The 26,157-nt window shown below is 42.6% G+C and overlaps 1 protein-coding gene across 7 annotated transcripts in view; it reads right to left on the bottom strand.

The window, feature by feature from the left end:
- The window catches only part of LOC131342573 (plexin-A2-like), an 84,362-nt gene that overhangs the window by 14,546 nt on the left and 43,659 nt on the right, over positions 1–26,157 (bottom strand). For all 7 annotated transcript variants that reach the window (XM_058373637.1, XM_058373635.1, XM_058373636.1 and 4 more), the window contains 14 exons: positions 25,692–25,874; positions 23,312–23,440; positions 15,160–15,260; positions 13,267–13,390; positions 12,849–13,002; positions 12,669–12,765; positions 12,344–12,458; positions 11,974–12,174; positions 11,750–11,846; positions 11,433–11,632; positions 8,984–9,135; positions 2,442–2,559; positions 2,179–2,315; positions 1,316–1,483 (listed from right to left, as the gene is read on the bottom strand). In XM_058373637.1, coding sequence (XP_058229620.1) covers positions 1,316–1,483; positions 2,179–2,315; positions 2,442–2,559; positions 8,984–9,135; positions 11,433–11,632; positions 11,750–11,846; positions 11,974–12,174; positions 12,344–12,458; positions 12,669–12,765; positions 12,849–13,002; positions 13,267–13,390; positions 15,160–15,260; positions 23,312–23,440; positions 25,692–25,874 — 1,976 coding nt within the window. The remainder of the gene's footprint in view (positions 1–1,315; positions 1,484–2,178; positions 2,316–2,441; positions 2,560–8,983; positions 9,136–11,432; positions 11,633–11,749; positions 11,847–11,973; positions 12,175–12,343; positions 12,459–12,668; positions 12,766–12,848; positions 13,003–13,266; positions 13,391–15,159; positions 15,261–23,311; positions 23,441–25,691; positions 25,875–26,157) is intronic.

Genomic DNA, 26,157 nt, shown 5'->3' on the forward strand with positions numbered 1-26,157 from the left:
TAAATGGCATGTAATATTTTCTCCACTCGTGCTGACAAATGTCTCGGTCAACTAGCCAATCAAAACACAGTGTACTGATGGAGGGCGGGGCCACAGGGCTTCAGGTGCAAACCATCAGAGAAATTGTGCAGAAATTGCTTTAATGTTTAGAGAAGGATTTGAGTGCAGGTGAAATTGAGGATGATGATGATAAGGAGGAGGAAGATGCGGTGGAGGAGGACGAAGACTGAAGAGCGTGTCTTTACTACAGAATGACTGCAGAGGGAACACTGCTGACGCTGCTGCAGGTGAATTAATGATACGTTGTAGAACGAGTGCGTTTTTTCATGAATAAAGTAGATTTGGGATGCGGGCGGGTCTGAACATTATCAACCCTGAACTACACCTCAGCCAGAGAGTGAGAGAAGGAGAGAGAGTGAGAGGAGTAAGAGAGAGAGAGAGGAGTGAGAGGAGTAAGAGAGAGAGAGAGGAGTGAGAGAGAATTGAGAGAGAGAGAGTTTTTGTAACCTCACAGACACTTTTGACCTTTTTTTTTTTTTTTTTTAACAATGACTTTAATGTCTCAGCCTATATCAGTGACAGACTCAGACAGGGAGATAGACAGATGAGAAAGAAAGAGAGAGAGAGAGACAAGACAGAGAGAGGTGTCTGTGGGCTAAAATGGATCAGACCTCTCACACTTCAAAAGCCACCTGTATTGAAGTGGCACCACAGCCTGAGCTTTGATCTCTCTCTCTCTCTCTCTCACCATCTCTCTCTCTCTATTTCTCCACATCACTCTCTCTCACACACACACACACACACACACACACACACACACACACACACACACACACACACACACACACACACACACACACACCCCCCCCCATTCATCTAAATACACTGGGGGTCAAAAGTTTAAATAAGATGAGTTTGTTTGTTTATTTTTGTCCTGTTTTTTTCACTCGGCCATTTCTGGAGGTGTGACCTGATTGTTTCAGTTCTGTGTCCCGGAGGTTCTCCTTCACTCAGACATGCAGCATTTAAGCAGAAATATTTATTAGTGAGTTTATTAGCGAGTTCTGAGCAAAACACAATGTCTTAAATCCAACAGAAAATGGAATCTCGTCAGAAATGCATCTTAACTCATTCGCATTCTAAAATATAGAGCAATGTTTTATTTCCATAAAACAAGTATTAAAAAGGATTAATTAAAAATATTAGAAAGAATATAATGGCAGTTACTTCTTCTCAGTTTCTAAAATTAATCATAATTAATCAAAGAAAAACCAACTCTGTGTGTGTGTGTCTGTTTGTGTGTGTGTGTGTGTACCTGTTGATGCTCCACTCAGGTTCTACACTCTGTACCGTCGGATCCTCAGTGTACTCAAAGCTCAGTTTAGTGTTGAGCTCGGCCCGATCAACTCCGACCTGAACCAGCACTGAGCCCTCGCTGTACAGAGAAGGCGCTGAAATACACACTATCTCTGCGGCACTCCGACTGCACGCGCACACACACACACACACACACACACACACACACACAGAGGTGAGCAGGCTATATTTCCATTTCAGATTCATGAAAGTTTCACTTTTGAGAAACTGACAGTGCAGAATAAACACGTTTTTGAGTTCTGTGCACTTCTCACGGTTTGAGTATAAGAAGGAATTTTACGTTTTATGTTTATTTAAGTGTTTTTAATAAGATTTTATAAGATTAGTTTCATTAGTCAGGTCTTTTAAGGCCACTTTCACACTTGGTGTGTTTTTTTCTTCAGCTAGAATACACAGTTTCCTTTTTTTATATATATAGTGGACCTTCCAGAATCAACTTCTCAGAAAAGCAGAGAGAGCTCCTGAGTGGAAGAACATACAGTGTGTACGTCAAGTCTGCGGTTTTTATTTTCACATCATTTGCTCCGAACAGGGCTTTACCTCTTAACACAATGTGAGTAGATTGATTAAAGAGCAGTGCATTACTCCTGTTCTATTTAATTATCTTTTTTTCTCTCTCTTGTGGTTTTTCGCTCTTTCTCTCTAACACACTCTTTCTTTCTGTATCAGACACTGGTATATTTCTGGCCTGTAACACCAACACCACAAGGAGGCCACGGACTTTCAGGAGCATGCTGATGAGGATAAAGCGATTCCAAATAAGACTCAGGTATTCATTGCTCTACACCTGTACACACTCACCTGTAAAACTCACAGGTGTTGTTTCCGAAGCGTATGTTCACGCTGCTGCCTGCGCTCAGGTACTGACCCAGTATGGTCACTTTGGTTCCTCCAGAAACAGGCCCTCGGGTCGGGGTCAGTGCTGACACACCGGGGCTCTGGGTCACACAGATTAAACATCACCATACACTGATGTGCAAAAAAATGCTTATGGTTCAAAGTTTGCAAAGTGTGTGTGTAATAGAGAGAGAGAGAGACAGAGAGAGAGAGAAAGAGTATTGTACCACAAATGTGTAGATCTGAGAGGACTGTGTGCTTAGCTCTGGCCTGCATTCTGCCACACACAGCTGCACTGGACCAGGAGATCTGCCCAGAGGTGCTGAATCCATCTCACATACCAGCCTGCAACACACACACACACGTTTATGAACAGCCAAACACACACTCATGCACACACACACAGACACACGCACATCATCCAGCATGTTCACTCTTCCATGCTCATAAACACAACCATTTCTCTCAACTTCCCCATGGCTTTCTCTTATTACCTCCATTACTCACACACACACACACACACTGAAACACTACTTCCCTTACACACCATCTCAATCTCCATGGCAACAGCGAGGAAGATCTCAGTGATCAGGAGACCCTTGGGTCAATAACAGGGAAAGATGTACACACACACACACACACACACAGAGTGTGTCTGATCAACTGCATTAGAGTATATTACATTCTCACTCATTACTCAATCGATTGGGAAATTATCATGGCTCAAAGCAATTTAAACACAGAGAGAGAGAGAGAGAGAGAAAGAAGCAGAGACTACATGAACAGTATTTCCACCTTGTATTATCTGTGTTATCTGTGACCACAATAAACAAACAGCTGCATGTTAAAGAACTTTTACATTTACATAAACTTTACAGAAGGTTGTGTTTGTGCTTCTTCTGGAACCAAATCGTCTGATGGTAAAGTTGCTTGTTGTTGCTGGTTAAATGTTTGAGTGTTTTGGACATGTTCATTAATTAGCTTAAATGTACACACCTGAAGGTGAGCCGCTGTCAGGAGCTGTAACTGATGTCAGTAACGTGACTGTGGTGTTTTAGCCTTCTCCCTCACATGTTCAGTCGTTTATTATTATTACTCCACACTGAACTGTCTTAAAGGTGTGTGTAGAAGTATTTTGCAGACAAAGGGAAATTGTACACTGTTTATAGAGACACAAATTGTGACATAATTCAAATGAAACTCAAGTCCCGTGTGTCAGCTTTTTCGTTTACATGAACGACAATGTCTGACAAATTTCTAATGTAAAAGTCTTTTTGCAACTGCATTTCAGCTTTCTTAGAGCTATGACCCTGTGACATAGAGATAGTAGTAGAGGAATAGTAAATTATCTTCCTTGGCGTCATTTATGGATACCTTTTTTTTTTTGCTTTTCCGATGTCTTGCACAGAAACCTGTCAGTCAGTGTTGGGGCAGGAGAATGTTCTGGGGCATGTTTGAAGCTCGCGAGGAGAATAGATGCACATGCATGGAAAAAGGAAGAAAACATGTTTTAAACCATTGTGCATGTGAGATATCTATTTTGCACGCGCAACACAAGTTCTGGCACGCCAGGAAAAATGCCTTTGTCTGAAGGAAGCACGAAAGGACACTCAGGGTGTGGCCAGTGACAGCGTCTCGATCCATTCTCAGGGAACCGGGTTACATACGTAACCTGTTGTAGTTCCCTTTCGAGGGAACTCGACGCTGTGTCATGACTGACGCTATGGGATCGTCAATACCCACGCCGGCACACATCGGTCGATGTCTGTCACCGGAGCCGTGAGAGAGCATGAGCGGACAAGGAACAGGACACCATTAGCCCTGAGGGACCTGAGACCCAGGAGTGGGGTCCAGGTCCAGGTCATAAAACCTGATAAAAGTGTGTAGAGAGGACCAGCCTGCCACATCACAGATCTCCTGAAGGGGAATACCCCTAGCCAGGACAATGGATGAGAAGACACCCCTAGTGGAGTGAGCTCTGACCCCTAGAGGTGAAGCAATGTCACGCGCCTCGTAGGCCTGGGTAATGGCCTCTACCTCCCAGTGTGCCTAGCGCTGCTTGGAGACCGGATTACCCTTATTCCGGCTCCCAAAGCAAACTAATAAGGAGGAGGACGTACGCCACGAGCTACAGTGGTGGATATAAGTCTTAAGGGCTCTGACTTGGCAGAGCAAGTGCAGCCTTTCCTGTTTCGCCGACTCAGAAGGCCTGCAGGATGACCGGACGACCAGCCGTCCTGGGCACCTTTGGGACATATCCAGCCCGGGGTGCAAGATGACATGCCAGGGGCAAACTCCAGGCAGGCAGGGGCAACTGAAAGAGACTGCAGATCCCCTACCCGTCTAAGGGAGGACATGGCTAAAAGCAGAGCCGTCTAAAGGGTCAGAAACATCTCTGAGACTCCATGGGCTCAAAGCGGGTTTCCAGCAACCCGTCCAGGATCACCGAGGGGTCCCAGGAGGGGAGGCACGGTCTGCAGGAAGGCCTCAGCCGTCTGGCACGGCACAGAAAGCAAGAGACCAGAGGGTGCCTACCTAAGGAGGCACCGAGGACAAGGGCGTGGTTTGCAGCGGTGTCGGCCACATACACCTTTAAGGTAGAGGGGGACAGGCCCCAAGACAGGGGAGACTGTAGGAAACCCAGCACAGATCCACTTCCGCTCAGCCGTAAATCCGCCAGACGGTCTCCACCACTTGAGGGTGGAGCCGTCACTCCCCAGGCTTCAGCACCAGTCTTGACAGAAAGTCTGCCTCCCGATTTATGGGCCCTGGTACGAAAATTGCTCTCAGTGAGATGAATCTGGTCTCTGCCCAGAGCAGGATCTGCTGCGCCAACTTGAACAGAGGGCGCAAATGCAGACTGCCCTGATGGTTGACCTAAGCAACCACTGCGGTGCTGTCTGTGTTTCAGCGCTAGTTGGCCGCTGCCACCATGAGGCCGAGGACTCTCTGCACCTGTCTTTGGTACAACAAAATACCGGCTGTAAAAGCCCGAATCCCGATCTGGAAGGGGAACATGCTCAATGACCCCTTTTCTCAGAAGGGAGAGAAGTTCCTCCTGGAGGAACGAAATTTGATGTGTGCCGACGATAATGGGCAGCACTCCCTGAAACTGAGGAGGCCGGCCTCCCTGGATTTTAATAAGGGAGGACGGGCTGCCACACTAGCCTTCTTCTCTGCCCTGTCAGCAGGGGGGCACGTGTCCTATCCGAGGACGATTGGCGTGTGTGCACATGGAGCTTCAGACACTTCCTCGACAAAGTGTTCACATAGCGTCAGTCACGAGGCAGCGTTTCGTTCCCTCAAAAGGGAACTCACATGTTCGCTTTTAAACAGGTATCTTTGCCTGTTTTTAATAGACAGGGCATGTTCTAGCAGTTTACTGGCCTTTGCATTCTCGCTATCTGTTCACAGATAGTGATCCATCCATCACATAGTAAGACTCTTCATAGTTTATTGTTAGCATCAGGTGATAAATCATCGGCTTAATACCAGAGGTTGGTGACTTTACTGTTGTGACTTGAAGCTACTGTAATGTGGACATGAAATGCATGAAAATAAGCAAACAGTACACTCATTTTATTTTAGTCAAATTGCTATCTTGTAAATAAGATTTGGTAAACATTGTACCTTCGTGTGAAGGAAAAAGCAAACGTTTACACACAACTCGATCTTCATTTGAATCATGTTACGATTTATGCGTAACTAAAAAGAGAAAATTGAAAATTGTCTAGAAAATACTTCCACACCCGCGTTGATGAATGAATTAAAGAATCAGGAAAGTCTGGAATCAATAATCATTGGTGCTAGGAATAAAGCCCCGCCCCCTGGTTAAACATCATCATCATCATCATCATCATCATCATCATCATCATTATATTTTTGTTCAATAGCAAAGAGCTCCAAATCAAACAGGCACACTGTAGTGTTCACAGCTTCATAACCTCTACAATGGTCATTTCAAATGATTTATCTATCTCCTGATGGACAGAGAGGAGGAGGAGGAACGAGGACAGGCTGTGAAATCACCTCTGGCTGAATTCCCTCACTCCACACTGACCAAAAATTCACCACAGTTCCCTGATGTACAAGTGAAAACAGCAGTCAGTTAAAGGTCATGAAGGTACTACACATCTCCCCATGTAGATCAGATCTTGAGTCAAAACCTCCTGACACTGGTGCCTTTTTTTTCTCCACAGCCTGTGTTACTTTGTTAATTAGTTAATTAGCATATTAAAAAACGAGATCAAACCACAACGCAGAACGCAGATGAACACCGGATACTCAGATATTTACATCCAAATATGTGTTAATGGAAGGTGTAAATACGGCCTTAATGAGCACCAAATTAAAGATGCTTTTTAAAAAAACACATCACTAATTAGAATAATAATCACATTCATATTCATATCAAGTCTTTCATTTCCTTTAAAATCTAATCTTAAAATCTAAAAAATTACAGCCAACCCTGAGAGAAAAACATTCGCATGAGTGATGGAGGCATAAAGAAAGAAAGACTCAGCTTGTATAAAATAAATAATATTTTCATAGAAAGAGGAACGTGGTGTCTCTCCGGTTCCACTAAGTGTGACTTGAAGCAAAGCTGCTGATTGTAACACTCATCAGGATGATCATCATCAGCTCTGGGTGTAAATCTAAATGCTCCTACATTCCATTACAACCAGAATGTTTCACACTTTAGTCAGAAACTGGTTAAATGCGTCTCCTTGAAGGGCCGTAATTTAAAGTTCTTTTTTTAAACACATGATCAGTTCTCTGATTAACACAGTAACTGGCTCTGAACATGGAACGGGGAAAAAGAAGAGCTGAACTGTTCAACTGTACACACTGTTAGACCTACATGATTACATTTATTCAGCTTGTCTCTCTCCCCCTCTCCCTCTGTCACTCTCTCTCTCCCCCTCTCCCTCTGTCACTCTCTCTCTCCACCCCCCCTCTCCATCTCCCTCTCTCTCCATCTGTCTCAGTCTCCCTCTCTCTCTCTGTCTCTCTCTTTGTCTCAGTCTCCCTCTATCTCTCTATTCCACTGTTCAATTCTGTAAGATTTCATGTGATGATCCTATACATGTACAGTATCACCAAACTGTTATTAATAAACATATCACTATAACACTGAGTGTTCATATATAAACACTGAGATGAGAGAATAGAATTAAGCATTAATATAAATCTCTTAAAAGAGACTCTTTACATTTATTAAACTTCTCTCTCTCTCTCTCTCTGTGTTTATCTATTTATCCATTTTCTTGGTGACCAAACCACTTACTTAAATCACTTATTTAATTTACAGATTCAGCATCACAGTATAGGTGAACGTCTGAATTACACAACTCCAAATTGGAGTGAGATTTTTCTCGACACCTGAGACGCTGTTCTGAACTTGAGCAGAAACCCCACTGAATGATTCGTACAATCTGTAAGTGAAAGTGTTCCTTGCTTTGCTTAAGATGAATATTTGGAAGAAGGTCAAAGGGAACCCTTGGTAAATGGCTGCGTGTGTTTCTCTCCACACACTTACATGTTTAACTGTGTGTGTGTGTGTGTGTGTGTGTGAGAGTGAGAGAGAGAGAGAGAGAGAGACACATCCTCCCCTTCACTTATTTTAACATTCCGATTCGCCCTAAAAAAACACAGAATTTCCTGCTCCCATTATAAATCAGCCCAATCAAATTACAGCACACACACACACACACACAAACTAACAAAAACACATGCATATAGACACACAGAGGTAACAAATGACTCTCATGTTGGTCACAGCAGCATGCAGAGAATATCAATTACAGTGATTTCACAGCCCCGAGCCCTCGCTCTGTCTCTCTCTCTCTCTTTCTGTCTTACTCTCTGTCTTACTCTCTGTCTTACTCTCTGTCTTTATGGCATTTGGCAGACACCTTTACCCAGAGTGGCTTAAAAAAAGTGTCCATCATTATATACATACTAATCCCCAGAATGAGGACACTATCAGTCTATAAAACTCTACTGGGAGGTTAATGTAGTAAGAAAAGCACACAGACAACACTTTATTTTTAATTAAAGTGCTAATAGGGAAAGATCATTCCACCTCCTCTCTACCAGAATAGAGAAGAGTCTTGAGGCAGGTCTTCCTTGTACCCTGAGAGATGGTGGAGCGGTCGAGCAGTGCTGGAGGATTAAAGGGAGCGTGGTGCAGTGTGGGGAGCGATAAGAGCTCTGAGGTAAGTGGGTGCAGGTCTGTTTTTGGCTTCATAGGCAAACATCAGTGTTTTAAATCTACTACAGGAAGCCAGTGGAGGGAGCGGGGCAATAGGGTGGTGTGGGATTATTTGGGTTGGTTGAAAACAAGTTGCAGAGCGGCATCCTGGATAAGATGCAGAGGTGGAAGCTCTCTGAGTGGCCTGTGTGGATAGAAATGTACGAATCTTTCTCAAGGAGAAATTGACATGAGCATGTCATGGTAGCGGTGTGAGAGGAGAAGGGCAGCTAATTGCCCGTGTTTACCCCGAGGTTGTGTGGAGAGGCAGCATGGAGCAGACCCCTTCCATATCACTAGATAAAACCAGTCCTCCAGGTAGGAAGCACTGTCTCACTCAGTCTCCTCTGTCTCACTTTCAAATCTCTGTTTCAGTCCTCCTTCCTTTACGTTTTACACCTCAGACAGACAACACTCCTCTCTGAGCCATATGTTGAAATACTTCCAAAGATTGGTTTCTCATGTGCATAAAACATGGTGTGTGTGTGTGTGTGTATGTGTGTGTAATTCTCTCACTGTTCTGCAGTGATGTAACCCTCAGATCGGGTGTGACATGGGACTCCAGCCACCTCCACCCGCCCCTGCAGCTCTGATAGAGACATGCCAAGGTTCACACCCCGGATTGTCACCATGGTCCCACCGTGTGGAGGACCGGACAGAGGATACACCTACAGAGAGAGAGAGAGAGAGAGAGAGAGAAAACATTCATGAATAGTAAGAAAATGATGTCTACAGGCGTGTCAGAATAAGAGGTCTTTGCAGGATCTTTTAGTAGTTAAGGGTTCCAATCATATCTTAATCATTTTTTGTGTGTGTTTTGCTGGGACTGGAACAGGGGAGTTTATCCACAGAAGGAGAAGTTGATTTTGAAGCTGTTTGTTTTTGCCTAGAATCACCCAAGTTCACTTCAAAAGACTCACACAGCTTTGATGTGTGAGCAGCTCATCAGATTTGGCTCACCGTCTCGCTCTCAGGTGGAGCTGGAAATGCTGCCAAATTCAACCCGGCCGCAACACGGCCAAACAATAACTAAACTCAGCACACACTTTTCATTATTTACAGTTTCTTTTTTACTTTTTTTACCTTTCTTATGCTGTCGTGCTGCGGCAATCGGTTTTTGTTTAATCCTAATTATAAACTCAGTCTTCATTCAAACTTACTAGTACATACTAGTCCAAATTTCAAACTGAGCCCAAACTCAACTGTGTTATGGTCTAAACATGATCCAGTAGCAGCCAAACAAATCACAACCCGATCCAGATACAATCCACATGCAGTCTAAACTCACCTCAAAACCAAAAATGACCTGAAATTAAAAAAAATAAACACCTTCAAACCTTTAAATGGAAACATTTAAACCTGCGTGTTTGAGATACAGAACATACAGAATCCGTTTCCCTCCCTTTTTCTTGACTATTTCACACTGCTAGCATTAGCATTCACACACATTAGCACCTACACATGTCAATAAGACTCTAAATAAACGTCACTCTTTATGATGAACTCTAATTTTTACTCAATTTAATTACAGCCCAGGTGCAGAGGAAAAGAGGCTTACGGGAAACAATAATGGTGATGTGGGGAGGGGAACGCTGTGGATCACAAACACACACACACACAGCATTAAACAGACTTCTGCTGAAGAATGGAGGTTATGTAAAGGCATTTGGAGGAAGTGGAGATTAGGTGTAAAAACAGGACTGTGGGAGAGACTTTAATGGGAGAATAATGGGAAAAAAATGCTTTATGGGAACATGTGTAATTAAAATATAATAAACCAACACACCAGCAAACTGTAATCACACGGCAGATTGTAATTGCTACAGTTTGTCACAGTGACAGTGTCTGTGGTCAGCATTTTTTGTCTCTCATATCCTAATGACCCACCATCATTTGCATAAACATTGCAACTCACATAACTGCAGGCCGGTATGGGCTGGTTTAACGTTTATCAATAATATGGACAGTTTTTTTTACACACTGCTGTACATACTTAATTTACTGAGATAATTTCCTGTATAAAGCTACCATGTGGAAATGCAGATGTAAGATAAATGCAAATGCTCTGCACTCTGCCCTCTTCCACATACAGACATTCCATATACATTCCAGTTAGAGGTTAGAGGAAGACATTCCATACACACCTGATATTCTTTATGTATGATCTTTAAACAGAATTAGCAAAAATTACAAGAGTAGTTTTACTTCACCTGGATTTCTTCACTAAGACTCTCAGTGCTGCTCTGGCACAAGTTGGTTTATCGGCTCATTAGCTAACGTTTAAACCCCTCACGAACTAGGTCTGTGTTAGAGGTACAAAACATCAGGAGAACAAATGTTAACTGGGTGTTAAGCTCTGAGTCTTGGTGATTTCGCAGAGTTCTGCACTCCATGGTTCAGAAATGTTATTTGTATTAGAGTATTTATTCCACTAACTGGACATCACTACATTAAGTGTTCTGCTACACACTTTACATTTTTAATACTTGCTTTCTATATTTTGGAGCTGACCTGCATTTTTATTTCATATATGATATACACATATGTATGACGTATTTCATATATTTTATTTTATGATACTTTCAGCACCATTAAAGAGCAACATGAGCGACCCAAGGCACTTCCCATTTAGTCCAAAAATGAATGATGTAAAAAAGAAATGCATTTGCTTTTTTTTTCCAGTATAACTTGTTTGCCATCGAAGAAAAAACACGACATTTCCCACCTTTTCTTAATGTCACTAGTTAAGGAATGTTAAAATGACACCTACACCCACCCATGGTCCCCGGTGAAGAAGTGTCGGTTCCTACACAGCGGTTTTGCAGCACTAGAACTCTCTGTAAAGTGCAGACTCGCTGTGAGTCTCTAATTAAATAATAATTGAATGTTTATATATAGTTTCCTCTGCACCTAATTAAGTGTGTGTGTGCATGTTAATTATGTGTAATCAGAGCAGTGCACTGACCTCAGTGATGCGGGGGTGTGTACACTTGTGGTGTTGGTTCGGTCCGAGCCAGTGTGGGCTGTGTGACGGTCCGGGTGAAGTGCAGTGTTTACGCAGCGTACAGCGACTCTCGCTCACACACCAACCACAAGAGAACCTCCTCTCAGCCTTCAGACACACACCACAGCTTTCCCTTTGAGCACCACACTTATACAGGTGCACTGTGGGAAATACACACACACACAAAGAGACTCAATTAACTGCCAAGTTAACGTTTTTGGGAAATCACTGTCTGTATCATCTATATGTGTTTGTGTGTGTGTGGGGGGGTTCATTACCTTTAATTCTCTCAGGATTGTCGATGATGAAGTTGTTGTTCCACACGATGGACAGATCAACTGCCAGCTCACTGACCTTCATCCCCTCATACACATACTGCAGAGAGAGAGCGGTAAATGGCAGATACACAGCTTTCTTAGTGTGTGTGTGTGTTTATGTGTAAGTGTGTGCGTGTGTGTGTGTGTGCGTGTGTGTGTGTGTGCGTGTGTGTGTGTTTTCTGACCGAGCGGTTCTGACACTGTACACTGGTGCTGTTGAAACGCAGGGCTGTAACTCTTTGTGTCACTCCCTGGATGTTGAACACACACTCGTAGCCTCTCTGCCCCGACTGAGGCTGCGGAAGGTTCCGGGCCTTCAGCGTGATTGGCTTCACATCTCCCGCCGCGATCACTACCTCCCCAGAGTGTACCAGCTGGGGACACAACTGCAGCACAGAGGTCAAAGGTCAGTAACATCAGGGCCAGGTATATTCTGAGAACTTTCCCAAGTAATTTTCCCAAATGCTAGAACCGCTACTGTACAGTCCCCTTTAATAAGAGTTGCTGCTATGTTACTCTGTGTTTGTGTGTGTGTCTGTGTGTGTGTGTGTATACCTCTGATGCATTGACATGTCCCTCAAGGAAGGAGCAGCTGTTCGGGTCGTGTGTGCAGGTGTTTCTGTATTTACACCAGTGACACTGGAATGCACTGCTCACACAAGACAAACACCTACACACACACACACACATTTCTGCAGTTAATTACAGTAATGTTATGAAAGCATGATGGCTCTACAGCAGGGAAGGGAAGCTGTGTGTTAAAACACACACACACACACACACACACACACACACATGTATCACTGTGTCTCAGGGAACAGCATGTAGAACACAAGGAGCATGAAGAGAGAAACAATGGCGTCAGAGCAGAAACACTCACATGGTGTGTGTGCTGCAATTGTAGAACTTCACCTCAGTGCTCACAAACATGTGACCCGTCTCCTTAGAAACAACCTTTAACTCCACACCTGACCAGTCTAAGACACACACACACACACCATCGGTATGTCTTTTATCTGGAACACTCTGTCTCTCCATCATGTCGTCTTCCATCTCTCACCTTGGTCAGCGGGGATCAGTGGGACATCCCGGGCAGTCGGAGACAGACACATGATGTTGCTCCCGCTGACATGACCTTCAACCTGTGCCAGGCTCCCAAAGGAGCAGGTGACCCCAGCAGAGAGGTCAGGAACATTACTGACCTCCAGCAGCAGCTACACAACAACAACAATAACTAACAATTATTATTATTATTATTATTATTATTATTATTATTATTATTATTATTATTGAATTATACAACTGAATTGTAAAAAACTGATGAAAAAACTGATGTCATAAATGCTAATTAACTAATTATTAATTAATTAATGTTAAATCAATTTCTGAATTGAATGATCAATAATTAATTTAACTTTAAAACTATTTGTATGAATTCATACACAGATTTAACAGGTTAAAGTAACACGCGGACTCACTGGGACAGCATGCTCGGACATGGCGATGCTGTCCGGGTGGGCGGAGACTTTTACACACCGCCCAATCACATCAGCGAATCGGAAAGGTTCATCTGAGAGCTCACACCGGTCCCGCCTCACACACCTGACAAGACAGAAGAGAGACAAAAGTAACTCACACACCTACACACGCAGCTCTCTCAGCTCAGTGTCATTCACACACTGGAAATCTCCAACCCATCAAAATATAGCACAGTTGCGTGAATGGTTGCCATGGTTTCCACCTGTACAACCAGCCAGAGCTTGCTCTCTCTTTTACACACACACACACCCTATAAATAGTGTCCCAGGAATCAAGAACTGCCTCATAAAAGAAAGAGAAGGGAGATAGATGTAGATAAAAATAAATAAGAGACAGAAGCAGTATATTTTTACAAAATGAAAGTGTGTGAAATAGAAAAAAATGAGTTTAAAAAAATGATAAATAACTTGCAATAAAACTGAGAGAGATAAAACTTTAGAATTGAAAGAGGAAGTGAGGCAGATGGTGAGACAGGCTTAAAAGAGAGATGAAGTGAAAGTGAGACATGTCCTCTCCGTCTCCCTGAGTTGAGTTCATGACTGAATTCTGCAGTTTGTGACGTTAATAAACCTCCAGCTGCTCACCTCTGGATCATCAGAACTGAATAATCTGTGTTGAGTTTTACTGAGTTACTGACGGAGAAACTCGATTAGGAGGAAATAATGGAGTTCAGAACCAAGCAGGTCAGACTGTGGGGTAATTTTTTATAATTAGACAGACAGAAGATGACTGGTGCTGATCCTCAATCCACGGCGCCGGCATTACTCAACACACCGAGGACAATTTATGGCATACTATCACTGCACACTTTCATATCACTTCCATCTCCATGTGGATGATGTTCTCATGACTGTTCAGGTGAACAGGATTTTTTAAACACATGAAAATGAGATCATTACATACTCGCATACACACACACTTCCATGTCAGGTATCTAGCTGCATTTCTAATTCCAGCTGTCTTAATTTCAGTTTCCCTGATCCTGGATGATGGATTTGTGGTGGATCAGCCAGTGTTCTCTCTCTCTCTCCAGTCTGCTGATGCTCCACCAGCCTGATCCAGCAGCAGAGACAATGGGAAACTGATGAGGAAATATTAACACAACTCCAAGTAAATGCCAGGCAAGCATTTGGGAAATGTTGGGAAAGAAACAGGCAAGCAGGTGATGTATCACAATGACACGAAGAAACAGAACCATCAGCCGAGCTGTGTGTGTGTGTGTGTGTGTGTGTGTGTATGTGGGTGTCAGAGAGAGAGAGAGAGAGAGAGAGAAAGAGAGAGAGTGATTAATTAGTTTTCAGGTTTCTATGTATCTGGTGACGTTCCGTTAAGAGTAAACAACAAGGAACGTCACGACACCACAAAATGTTTATCTAAAAGGTTTCTGAAAAGTGTTTCCTAAAAACTCTGTCAACTTACCTCACTCCTTCTGTACCATTTCCCCCTGTCCTTATATGGTCTGTGTTTCCTGTTCTGTTTCTTGGTTGCCATGGCATTTAATTAGTGGCATCTGTTTCTCATTACTGCTTAGATTCATGTGTACAGTATATGGTGTGTTTTTTTTAAAGCTGTCTCACCATTTTGTGGGTTTTTGGGTCATATCCTTATTCTAGGTTCTGTCCATCCTGACCCCATCCTGACTCCACCCTCACTCCATCCTGACTCCATCCTGATTACCTAGTTTCTTTTTATTATTATTATTATTATTATTATTATTATTATTGTAACCCAAATTAATACTCAAAGACTCGCACAAACATCACGCCTAAGTTACAAAACAGGTTTTGGTTTTCAAAGTGTGTGTGTGTGTGTGTGTGTGTGGACAGACTCACTTGTTGTGGAGGACACACCAGCCACAGTGTGGATCTTCTGAGCTCAAACACTCCTCACACCGGCTGTATTGCTCACAGTGTTCCACTGGCATTTGGACCACCTACGCAGACACACACACACACACAGGTAGAGAGAGAGAGATATAATCAAGCGAACACCCACTCCACAATACTGACATGTAATGAAGTCGCTCCACTCCAATCACAGCCCTGTATCTAATCTCAACACTGGTGGATGATGTAACAGCGGATCGATGAACCACCCGATCAATGGGCCGAGTCGTGTTTTATCTGAGTGGACACTGACGACCGTAATCGAGGCGACTGACCTCGACTCGAAACGCTAAACACTTTCCAACCTTACACACTTTCCAACTTTCCACAGAACAGACAGAGTGCATACTAATGATCCGAGTGCACACTAACACCACACAGCACCTCCACTGACGATTACAGGAAATAAAACTTAATCAATAAAATATTACTGATTGAACTCTGAAATCTATTGAAAAAAAAATAACATTTGTAAATTTATTTGCCAATAGAACAAAAATATTTTGACCTTGAAATTAGTTTTTTAAAAAAAGATTTTGTTTCTATTTATTCAATAAATCATTTTAGCTTTCATGTTTCTTACTTTACTTTTGCATTTCTCCATCTCAGTCCGTCCCCCTCCCTGATCTCTTTCTGTCTGTCTGTACCTCTCGCTTGTCTATCTCTCTCTCTCTCTCTCTCTCTCTGTCCCTGATATAATTTCCTGATGTAAGCTATATTGAATGAAAAGCGGATTAAGGCAGATAGTGAGAGTGAACCCCCTCCCCTCTCCGTCCCCCCTCATCCTTGCTTGCCCGGTGGATTATCCTCTGCTGTTCCCAAAATGGATTTCTATCTCCTTCCACTTTTCATTGTTTAATTTATTTTCTCCTCCATTTTCTCTCCGGTGTGCTGTGCTGCGTTCCATTAACCAAACACTTCTGAAGGGAAGAAAAATCAAAACACAAATCAGATGCATTCCTGAGAAATAAATACACTTGTATCTGTGATTTAGCTTATTTAACTCATCCATTCTCACAACTGTGTGTGTGTGTGTGTTTACTGTTATGATTTTCCATCAGAGGCCAGACGGTGAGAATATAAATATGATGATAATTAGAGCAGGTGCCATAAACACTTTAAACACACATACACACACACACACACAGTGATGTAAGTGAAAGTAAACAGTAACACCTCTTTATTCCTCCCACTTTATACCACATGAGGAGTTTCTCTAAAACCTTAAGCATGTGTTTATTATTTATAAGGAGTTATAGTTTCTGTATACATTATTCATATTAATTAATGACAGATTAGTCTGACGAGGTGGATAAAGAGAGCACATGTGGAGTGATGGCTAACAGAGTTAAACACCAACTTCCTGCCTCTCTCTCGCTGATGCATAAAATAACAGAAAGGTTTTCTGCAGTTTGCATATTCTCAGGACAGTAATGCACTTATTTATTGTTTTTAACATATTTTAAGATATTTGATTTGATTTAATATTCTTTTAGTTTATTTTGCTTGAAAGAACTAACTACATGGGAGATAATTTCATCTGCTAGTAGGTTAGATACTGTACCTAGCCAAGCATCATGACATAATCTGAAAGGGATGGAAAAGGGGGAGGAGTTTGCATTACTGCAGTGACAATGCTTGGATAAATGTTACATGTATACACCAATCAGGCATTACATTATGACCACCTGCCTAATATTGTGTTGGTCCCTATTTTACTGCCAAAACAGCCCTGACCCGTCCTGCACTGTGTATTCTGACCCCTTTCTATCAGAACCAGCATTAACATCTTCAGCAGTTTGATCAACAGTAGCTCGTCTGTTGGATCACACGGACCAGCCTTCTCTCCCCACGTGCATCAATGAGCTTTGACCGCCCATGACCCTGTCTCCAGTTCACCGCTGTTCCTTCCTCGGACCACTTTTGATAGATACTGACCACTGCAGACGGGAACACCCCACAAGAGCTGCAGTTTTGGAGATGCTCTGATCCAGTGGTCTAGCCATCACAATTTGGCCCTTTATCAAACTCGCTCAAATCCTTACGCTTGTCCATTTTTCCTGCTTCTAACATCAACTTTGAGGACAAAATGTTGACTTGCTGCCTAATATATCCCACCCACTAACAGGGGCCATGATGAGGAGATCATTAGTCTTATTCACTGATCATGATGTTATGGCTGATCGGTGTATATTGTGAACTGTGAAGTGTCTGGTCATGAAAAAAATGTCTGCCACATCAGCAGGACCTGTTTATTCATTTCTGTTCTAAACAAATGACTTGCGAGACGAGTTCAGAGAGTTACATGTTCACTCACTCACTAGGTCTTTAGTGAAATTAGAAATTTGTGCTTCTTAAACGAACACATTATATCTTTCAGAAATAATCAGCATTACAATAACAATCTCATTTCACTGCTAAAACAATTCTAATAGGTCTCATATGGTTGTGATTTAGACCTCTCAAGATGTGCAAGTGTGTATCTGGTGGGGAACATTAGATGTGTGTGTGTGTGAGAGAGAGAGAGAGTGTTCATTTTTCACAGATGTAAATGGTGAATATTGTAGAGATTGTGTCATTTTTATGTTCTTTATTTTCCACAATTAATTTTACTTTATTATTTGTACTTCTGGATGTACTTATATAGTACTATTACATGTGTTTTTGCGTATTTTCTGTTTAAAGCTTATTTTAAACTATAAACGTTGCTGTAGAAATAAAGCTGATTTGATGCGAGTGTGATTTATCTCTGTGTATTTTAATAAACTAAATATAAGGGAACTGAAATGTTTATAAAGAGAGCATACATGGAAGAAAAACGCTTCCCGCTGAAATGAGTCACTATTGTGCCTCTGGCTTAAGAGGGTAAAAACCCCAGCGAGATCTTTGGACTTGAGATGGGAACATAACGTTCTCGAAGCTCCACACTGCCATCCTGCTCTGTGGAGATGAGCTGAAACCAGATACCTCCAGTACCTTTATTTGTAGCTACCTCACGCTCCATCCTTTTCCACCTCCTTCACACACTGTACACTTCTCCATTAAACACCTCACAGCTTGCTCCTAGCAGAGGCAAGGTCAGAGTTGAAGGAGGAACATCACAAAGCCTTTGTCAGACTGGAGAAAGAATAATATTGAATAGAGGATAGACTCCCAGGCCAGATGTCAAAGCTCCATTATTTCTTGTGTAGCTGCTCATCTTCTCCCTTTAAAGTCATAGGTTCTGGTGTTAAATGCAAGTTCAAATCTGTGCTTTTGTGAGGGTCAGTTTTAAAAAAACACTATTAAAGTCCAGAAGAAGTTCCATGGGTACTTCAGAAGCTGTGTGGTCCTGTGGGTTAGTTAGTAAAGTTTTGAGGTGTCTGGTTCAAACCCCAGGCAGGTCTCTTTTCCAGTATTTCAAAAGTGCTCAAAATGATCAACCATCTTCGTACCACCCAAACTAGTCAGTTCCAAAACCTTCTATCTTCCAAACAAACCTCTCAGTCAGAGCAAGCTTTAAACCAGAAGCATCATATGAATGAGGAAAGGCTGATACCACAAACCCACCAACTCCAGTACACCTGCCCCTGATAATACGTTTATTGCATTGGAACTGGAGCAGCTCCACATGGATAGAAGATAACCTTCAAGGAACCTCAAGTGAGCTAATGCTTCTCGAAAGCATGCTGAAAAAAGCAATGGAATATAATTGTAGATAAATATGATTGGATTTGGCTAGCTGTAAAAAGATCAGACAACTCAAAAGAAAAAAGTGATTGTAAAAAGAGATCCCTCGATTACACAACAAGCCTGACAAGCACTGGGGTTTGATGAGGTGTGTGTCACTCTGTGGGCTTCACTCAGAGCTGCAGCTTGATAAGGAATGATGAAATGCCTCCTGGAGCTCAAATAGAATTTGTGTTGAGGTTTGTCAGTCATAAGTCAAAAGGCCAATAAGCAAAGGCTGTGGCTTATTTCTCCATGGTGTAGCGGTCACACCCATGGACTTCTAAGGCAGAGATTGCAGGTTCAAATCCAACCTTTTGATCGTTTTGGAAGGAAGATGCATGGGACAAATGTTAAGTCCAAAAAGACAAGCATGTGAGTTCTTGTGGCACAACAGGATAACTCTCACTTCTCATGGCAGAGATTGCAGGTTCAACTCCACCTGCTTGAGCAGCTTTTGGAAGGAAAATGCACAGGACAAATGTTAAGTCCGAAAAGATTAGGGTGTGAGCTCCTGTAGCTCAATGGGATAAACGGTGATGGGTATGTTGAGCGTCGCCTCTGGGTTCCAAGGTCCTGGGCTCGAACCCCAGCAGAGTCTCCAGGATACTGACAGCAGGTGAGTACATCAATGGGTGAGACAGCAGCCAGTGGGGGTGATAGGGGGTTACCCTCCCCCACTGTACAAATGAGGCAGTTAGAGAGAGATGGAAGGAAGGGTTTTTTTTTAAACTCAGAAAAATATAACTTACTCTGTTTTCCCCTTCCTTCCCCAACCACTCCACTCCACTCCACTCCACTCCACTCATCTTCTCCCTCTTTTCACAGACACACCCAACTTCACTCACACCACAGCCCAAGCTAGACTTGAACCAACAACCTCAGACATCACAAGCAAGGCTCTTACCACTACACCACAAAGCCTTGTACCAAAATACTGTTTTTTTTAGGGGCTTGTGTTTTTAGCTAAAACTAAATGTTTAAAAAAAAAAAAGAAAGATGAACGCTAATCTGGCAGCTAGAAAAATGCCTCAGAACAATGTTTATACATTTACTGTAACTGTTACTTCCTGCTGAAATATTTTCAGAAAACCTCATTAGGTTTAAATGATAAACATTCCAGGCATGAAAACAAAAGTTTCCATTACTGTAACATACAGAAAACATTCCTGTAATTAACAGCCTGACAAAAAACCTCACAGATAGGAGGCCATGATCTACAGACTTAAACATGTGGGACATGTCAACACTGTTTATTGAGAAGCCCAAGACCAGGACTACCTGAGAAGAAGGTCAAGGCAGAGGCTTAGACCAAAAAAAACAAAAAAAAAAACAAAATGCTTACTCAAGGCCTAGACCTTACTTCAACTGGACGCTGTAATTCATCCATTGTACCAAATGATTAGGTTTTTCTTTAACATTAGACTAAATAGGACGCTACAAAATAGAAAAATCTTGCATGCCTCTGTGTTCATCTTTTGTTGTCAACTGTGCTGAGTGGTGAATATTTACCTGAGAGAGGTGAAGTGTTGAGTCAGTGCCATGGATTCCACATGTGAACACATCTGTATGCTGATTGATATAAAGCTGAAGTGTGTACCTCTACAACTTACGTACAGCTTCTGCTGCTTTTACTGCTGCTGTTGCTACGATAAATATACAGGAAGTCCAGTACAGCAAACACACACACACACACCGGTCAGATTATTCTGCTGAAAACCTTTATAATGTAAAGTAGTGTGTGTGTGTGTGTGTGTGTGTGTGTGTGTGTGTGTGTGTGTAGCAATGATGCAGGTGGATGAAAGCTGAAAGAGGTACACACTCAGGTGCGTGTGAGAGGAGTCTCATTAGCATTACAAGGACAGGCTTAACACACACACACACACACACACACACACATCAGTATGATGAAACCTCAAACAGACTGTAATATATTCACCACTGAAGCAGAACTGTGTAGTTTTTGTGTGTGTGTGTGTGTAGTCTCTCTCTCTCTCTCTCTATCACTCTTTCTTTCTCTTCACTCCTCCTACTGTTTTCTCTCCTCACCCTTTTTCTCTCTGTCTCTTTCTTTCTTCCTGTTGCCTTTTTCCATTTTTTCCCTCTTTGTCCTTCACTTCTTTTTCCACATTTCTTTTTTTCACCTTTATATCTCATTCCTCTCTTCGTCTCTCACACTCTTCATCCCTTGTTTTCTTCTTGTTTCTCTGCATCTTTCTCTCTGCTTATTCTTTTCTCTCTTCCTCCCTATTTTGAGCTTTCTATTGTTTACAGCAAGTGAACAAACCACACACACCCCTACGAAAATATTTGCACATGATATGAGAGAGATAAAGAAACAGAGAGAACGACAGGAACGGTGAGATGAAGAGAGAAATAGATTATGAAACATCTGGCAGTAAGTGAAAAGTTTATCCCTCTATCTTTGATCCCTTCATCCCTCCATCCTGTCTTTCCCCTGGAGGGGAAGACGAGCCAATCTTTATCCATAAATGATGGACGTGTCTCCCGTCACTCCATCGTCCCTCCATCATCCCTCCAGTCACTCAGTGCCAGAGCTTATGGATCAAACCAGATCTGACCTGAGTGCAGGAGGAGATGAGTGTCTGTCTACAATCAGCCCTGATCTGTGTGTGTGTGTATATATACTGTATGTGTAATATATATATATATATATATATACATACATATATATACACACACAAAAACAAAAACAACTCACAAAAAGTTAAGGATATTTGGCTTTTGGGTGAAATTTATGGAAAATGTAAAAAGTTCACACTACAGTGATATTATATCATGAAAGTAGGGCATTTAAGTAGAAGCTGCAATGGTGATTTCCTCATCTCAAACAATTTATTTAAAAAAAAAGCCAACAACAGTGGCATAGGTTTTCTATGGGATTCAGGTCTGGAGAAAGTGCAGGTCACTCCATTTGAGGTACCCCAGCCTCCAGCAGCCGTTCCCTAATGATGCGACCTCAATGAGCTGGAGCATTGTTGTCCATGAAGATGAAGTAGACACACCTGCCCCGACTGTAACACCACCACAACAGTGGCTGATGCATAGTGCTCTCCTTGACGTCTCCAACATCATTGGCGGCCATCATTTCTGCTCAACGTGAATCGACTTTCATCAGAGAACAGCACTGAGGCCCACTGGTCCCTCGTCCAGTATAAATGCTCCCTGGCCCGACGCCTGTGCCTGGTGGTGTGGTCAGGTACCCTTGCAGGTCGTCTAGCACGCAGACCACGCTGATGTAAACAGTTTCGGATGGTCTGACGTGACTCTTGGGTGCCTCTCACCTCCCTTAAATGTGCCTGGAGTTGAGTGGCATTCATCATCTGGTTCCACAGGGCACTGTTCACAATGAAGCGGTCATCATCATGGGATGTGGCCAAAGGACGTCCACTTCTATGCCTTTCTGTCACTTTTCCAGTCTCTCTGCATCTCTGTCCCAACCTGCTGATGACACTCTGTGACACTCTAAGCTCAGTGGCCACTTCCCTCTGAGAACATCCTGTTTGAAGCCTCACAATGGTGAGGTTCTGTTGATCAATTGTTAGGTGTGGTCTTGGTCTCATGATGTCAAAATGTGAACAGCATGATGAAGAGGACTGTTTAAATACCAATTCTAATGGAACCAGAAAACGTATTGGTGGATTCATGGATCAAACACCAGCTGTGAATTTTGCCATTAAGCACCTTGTTAGAGAACAGCAATTTATCCAAAAAGTACTGAAACACTGAACAGTTGGACAAATTAAGTTCACCTGTAAAAGTTATAATGCATTTTAGGTGCATCCTGAAATTTCACCCGAAAGCTGAATATCCTTAACTTTTTGTGAGTAGTGTGTATATACAGTATATACACACAAACAAACACACACACATACATACATATATATATATATATATACACACATACATACATACATACATACATACATACATACACACACACACGTGTATGTGTGTGTATATGTGTGTGTTTATGTTTGTGTGTGTGTGTGTGTGTTCTTTCTACTCCACTCTTATACACTAAGCCGGAGAGAGGAGTAAAGGAGGCAGAAACACAGTGTGTCGTGTCTATTACACATTAAAGCAGTGAACTGATCATTTATTCTGTCTCTGATCTCTGCACTTCAGTTGAACAGCAGGTTCGAGCTGAAGTCAAGTTCAAGTTCAGGTGCTTCAGGACGACACAATGACACACATCATGACCACAACCGATATCTAGTACTGTGGACCAAACAACAAAACTACACATGCATGCACACACACATACACACACACACACGTGCACACATACATGCACACACATACTCACGTGCAAACACACACACAGATGCACATACACACAAACGCAAACATACACAAACACACACACCTGTGTGCGGCTCATGGTGTATAGGTGGTGGTGGTCTGGAGAAAAAGCCATGTCAGGAAGAACAGAACTTCCGTCCTTCATCACCTTCACCGTCTCATAGAGGAGTGCAGACACACCATCTACACGCACCTGAGAGAGAGAGAGAGAGAGAGAGAGAGAGAGAAACGAAAGAAAGAGAGAGAGAGAGAGAAACGAAAGAAAGAGAGAGAGAGAGAGAGAGAGAGAGAGAGAGAGAAACGAAAGAAAGAAAGAGAGAGAGAGAGAGAAACGAAAGAAAGAGAGAGAGAGAGAGAGAGAAACGAAAGAAAGAGAGAGAGACGAAAGAAAGAGAGAGAGAGAGAAACGAAAGAAAGAGAGAGAGAGAGAGAGAGAAACGAAAGAAAGAGAGAGAGACGAAAGAAAGAAAGAGAGAGAAACGAAAGAAAGAAAGAAAGAAAGAAAGAAACGAAAGAAAGAGAGGGAAGGAGGGAGGGAGGGAGGGAGGGAGGGAGGGAGGGAGGGAGGAAGGAAGGAAGGAAGGAAGGAAACTTGTGTTACATGAGGTGTTGGGTGCATTAAATAAATTACTGTTGACATGAAACATGGCGATGAGTTTCATATTCTGGATGACGTCCTTGATTATAAGCTCGTTAATAAATATTCAGTCATTAATGAAGCGCTGGAGAATGAAATTGATTTTGTTAGCCTTTGCAGGATGTTGAGGATGTTGCGCCCGGCGCAGCGTGATGGTATCTTTATCCTCATGTAGCTCACGAACACAAGAACACTAGATTAAGAGAGAGGGGAAAAAAGACCAGGTTTTCTAGTCTAATGAAGCCGCAGTTGATGGAATCGATTTGGAGTGTGGTCTGTGATCTTCAGTCAGCTTGCATTCAGCAATCCTTTTGGAACACAGCCACTCAGACCTTCATTAACTAAAGGCTAATTAATCTTGTGCAGTATCAGTAAAACGCGACTAATTCCCTCCTGGGATTTCTCCTCATCCTCTCCTCTAGACATTCCCACACAGAGAAACAGAAAACGGCACTATCAAACTCTCTCTGATTACAGATTACCCACAATTCCAATGGGCATTCACATTTGTGTGTGTGTGTGTGTGTATGTGTGTGTGTGTGTGTGTGTGTGTGTGTGTGTGTGTGTGTGTGTGTGTATGTGTGTGTATGTATGTGTATGTGTGTGTGTGTGTGTATATGTGTGTGTGTGTGTGTGTATGTGTATGTGTGTGTGTGTGTGTGTATGTGTATGTATGTGTGTGTGTGTGTATGTGTATGTGTGTGTGTGTGTGTGTGTGTATGTGTATGTATGTGTGTGTGTGTGTAAAAACACAACAGTACTGTAAATAATGGCACACTTGAGAAAAATCACAGAAGAGAAAATCCTGACCTTTGATCTTTCAGAAATCTGTAGAAAAATAAATTCATTTTGTGTGTGCGCGCGCGCGTGTGTGTGTGTGTGTGTGTGTGTAACAGAGAGAGAGAGCAGAACAATATTTAGCTCTTTTCTGTACTTTGCTGTTTGTGGGTGATAAACTGTATACATAACTTCTAAAGCTAACTAGTCAAGTACAAATTAAATGCGGGACTCAGCACTGCTTGCTGTGTGTCTGCGTGTGTGTGTGTGTGTGTGTGTGTGTGTGTGTGTGTGTGTGTGGTGTGTTCGGTCTCCATCTCCTGATATAAATTGTACACACACAATCACAAAACAATACCTGGTACTGCAGTCTCGGCTGTACAGAGTTCCCACTTCCTCCCGCGCGCTCTGGAGACTTTTCCCACGCAGATCTCACATTATTATTGTGAAATAAAGGAAGCCTGCAAAGTTCCTGGGGTCGTGTGGAACAAATAACGACCTCAGAAACTTTACACTGCGCGGCTTTTAACAAAAACATGCTGATAAATCACCTTCCGGAGTGTGTGAGTGTGTTTAGACACATTAACACATTAACAATTCAACCATGGATGCTAACAGATTAGCCCTTAAGGAGACAGATAACGCAGCCAGGTCTGACTCCAGACATCAGACCATCGGGTTCTGTTTAAGTTTAAAAGACATTTAAGTGGAACAAAACCATCTGCAGTCAGAGATTCAGAGCTCATGAATATTCATGTGCACATGGAATTCGGACTGTGGGGAATGGACGAGGCTTAATGAACTTTTCACACTGAGAGAAGGGCTCTGTTTGACCTTTGACCTGACATCCTGGAGTGAGTGTGTGTGTGTGTGTACTGACCATACTCTGTGACCAAGGATAAAAAAATCCACTAATGGCTATTCATGGCCATGTTTTGCTAGTTCTGGGTCAGCTAAGCTCCTGGAATGTTACACACACACACACACACACATACACACACACAATTCAGGTTTTTGATGTTCTCCCGACCTTACGGATGTTCCCGGATCGGGTGCCGAGGAACGCCACGCTGTAGCCGTTGTACACGTATGCAGATACAGCAGTAAGGCGCTCTGTTGTCTCAGTGTACACTGGGAAACCAGAGACAAGCTCCAAACCACCCAGAGGCTGATTAATGTCCAAACCACAGAAACCATCTCCTATAGGCACCGGCTGAGGATGGAGAGAGAGAGAGAGAGAGAGAGAGAGAGAGAGAGACAGAGAAAGAGAAAGAGAGAGAGATAAGACAGGGAATACTGAAAAAAATGTAAATACAACTATTAATATAAGAACATTATAAAACAGAGAAATTTTATGACACAGCAACAGAACTGAAAATATGAGAAAAACAAGTGGAAGAATTTTTCCCGAGAGCTCATTAGCTCGTCGTTCATCACTGTGAAAGAGAGACCGCGTTCATGCAGCATCACCTTGTTAGTGTGTATAAATGAACCGT

This window comes from Hemibagrus wyckioides, linkage group LG21, assembly GCF_019097595.1.
Source record: "Hemibagrus wyckioides isolate EC202008001 linkage group LG21, SWU_Hwy_1.0, whole genome shotgun sequence".
Taxonomy (NCBI): Eukaryota; Metazoa; Chordata; class Actinopteri; order Siluriformes; family Bagridae; genus Hemibagrus; species Hemibagrus wyckioides.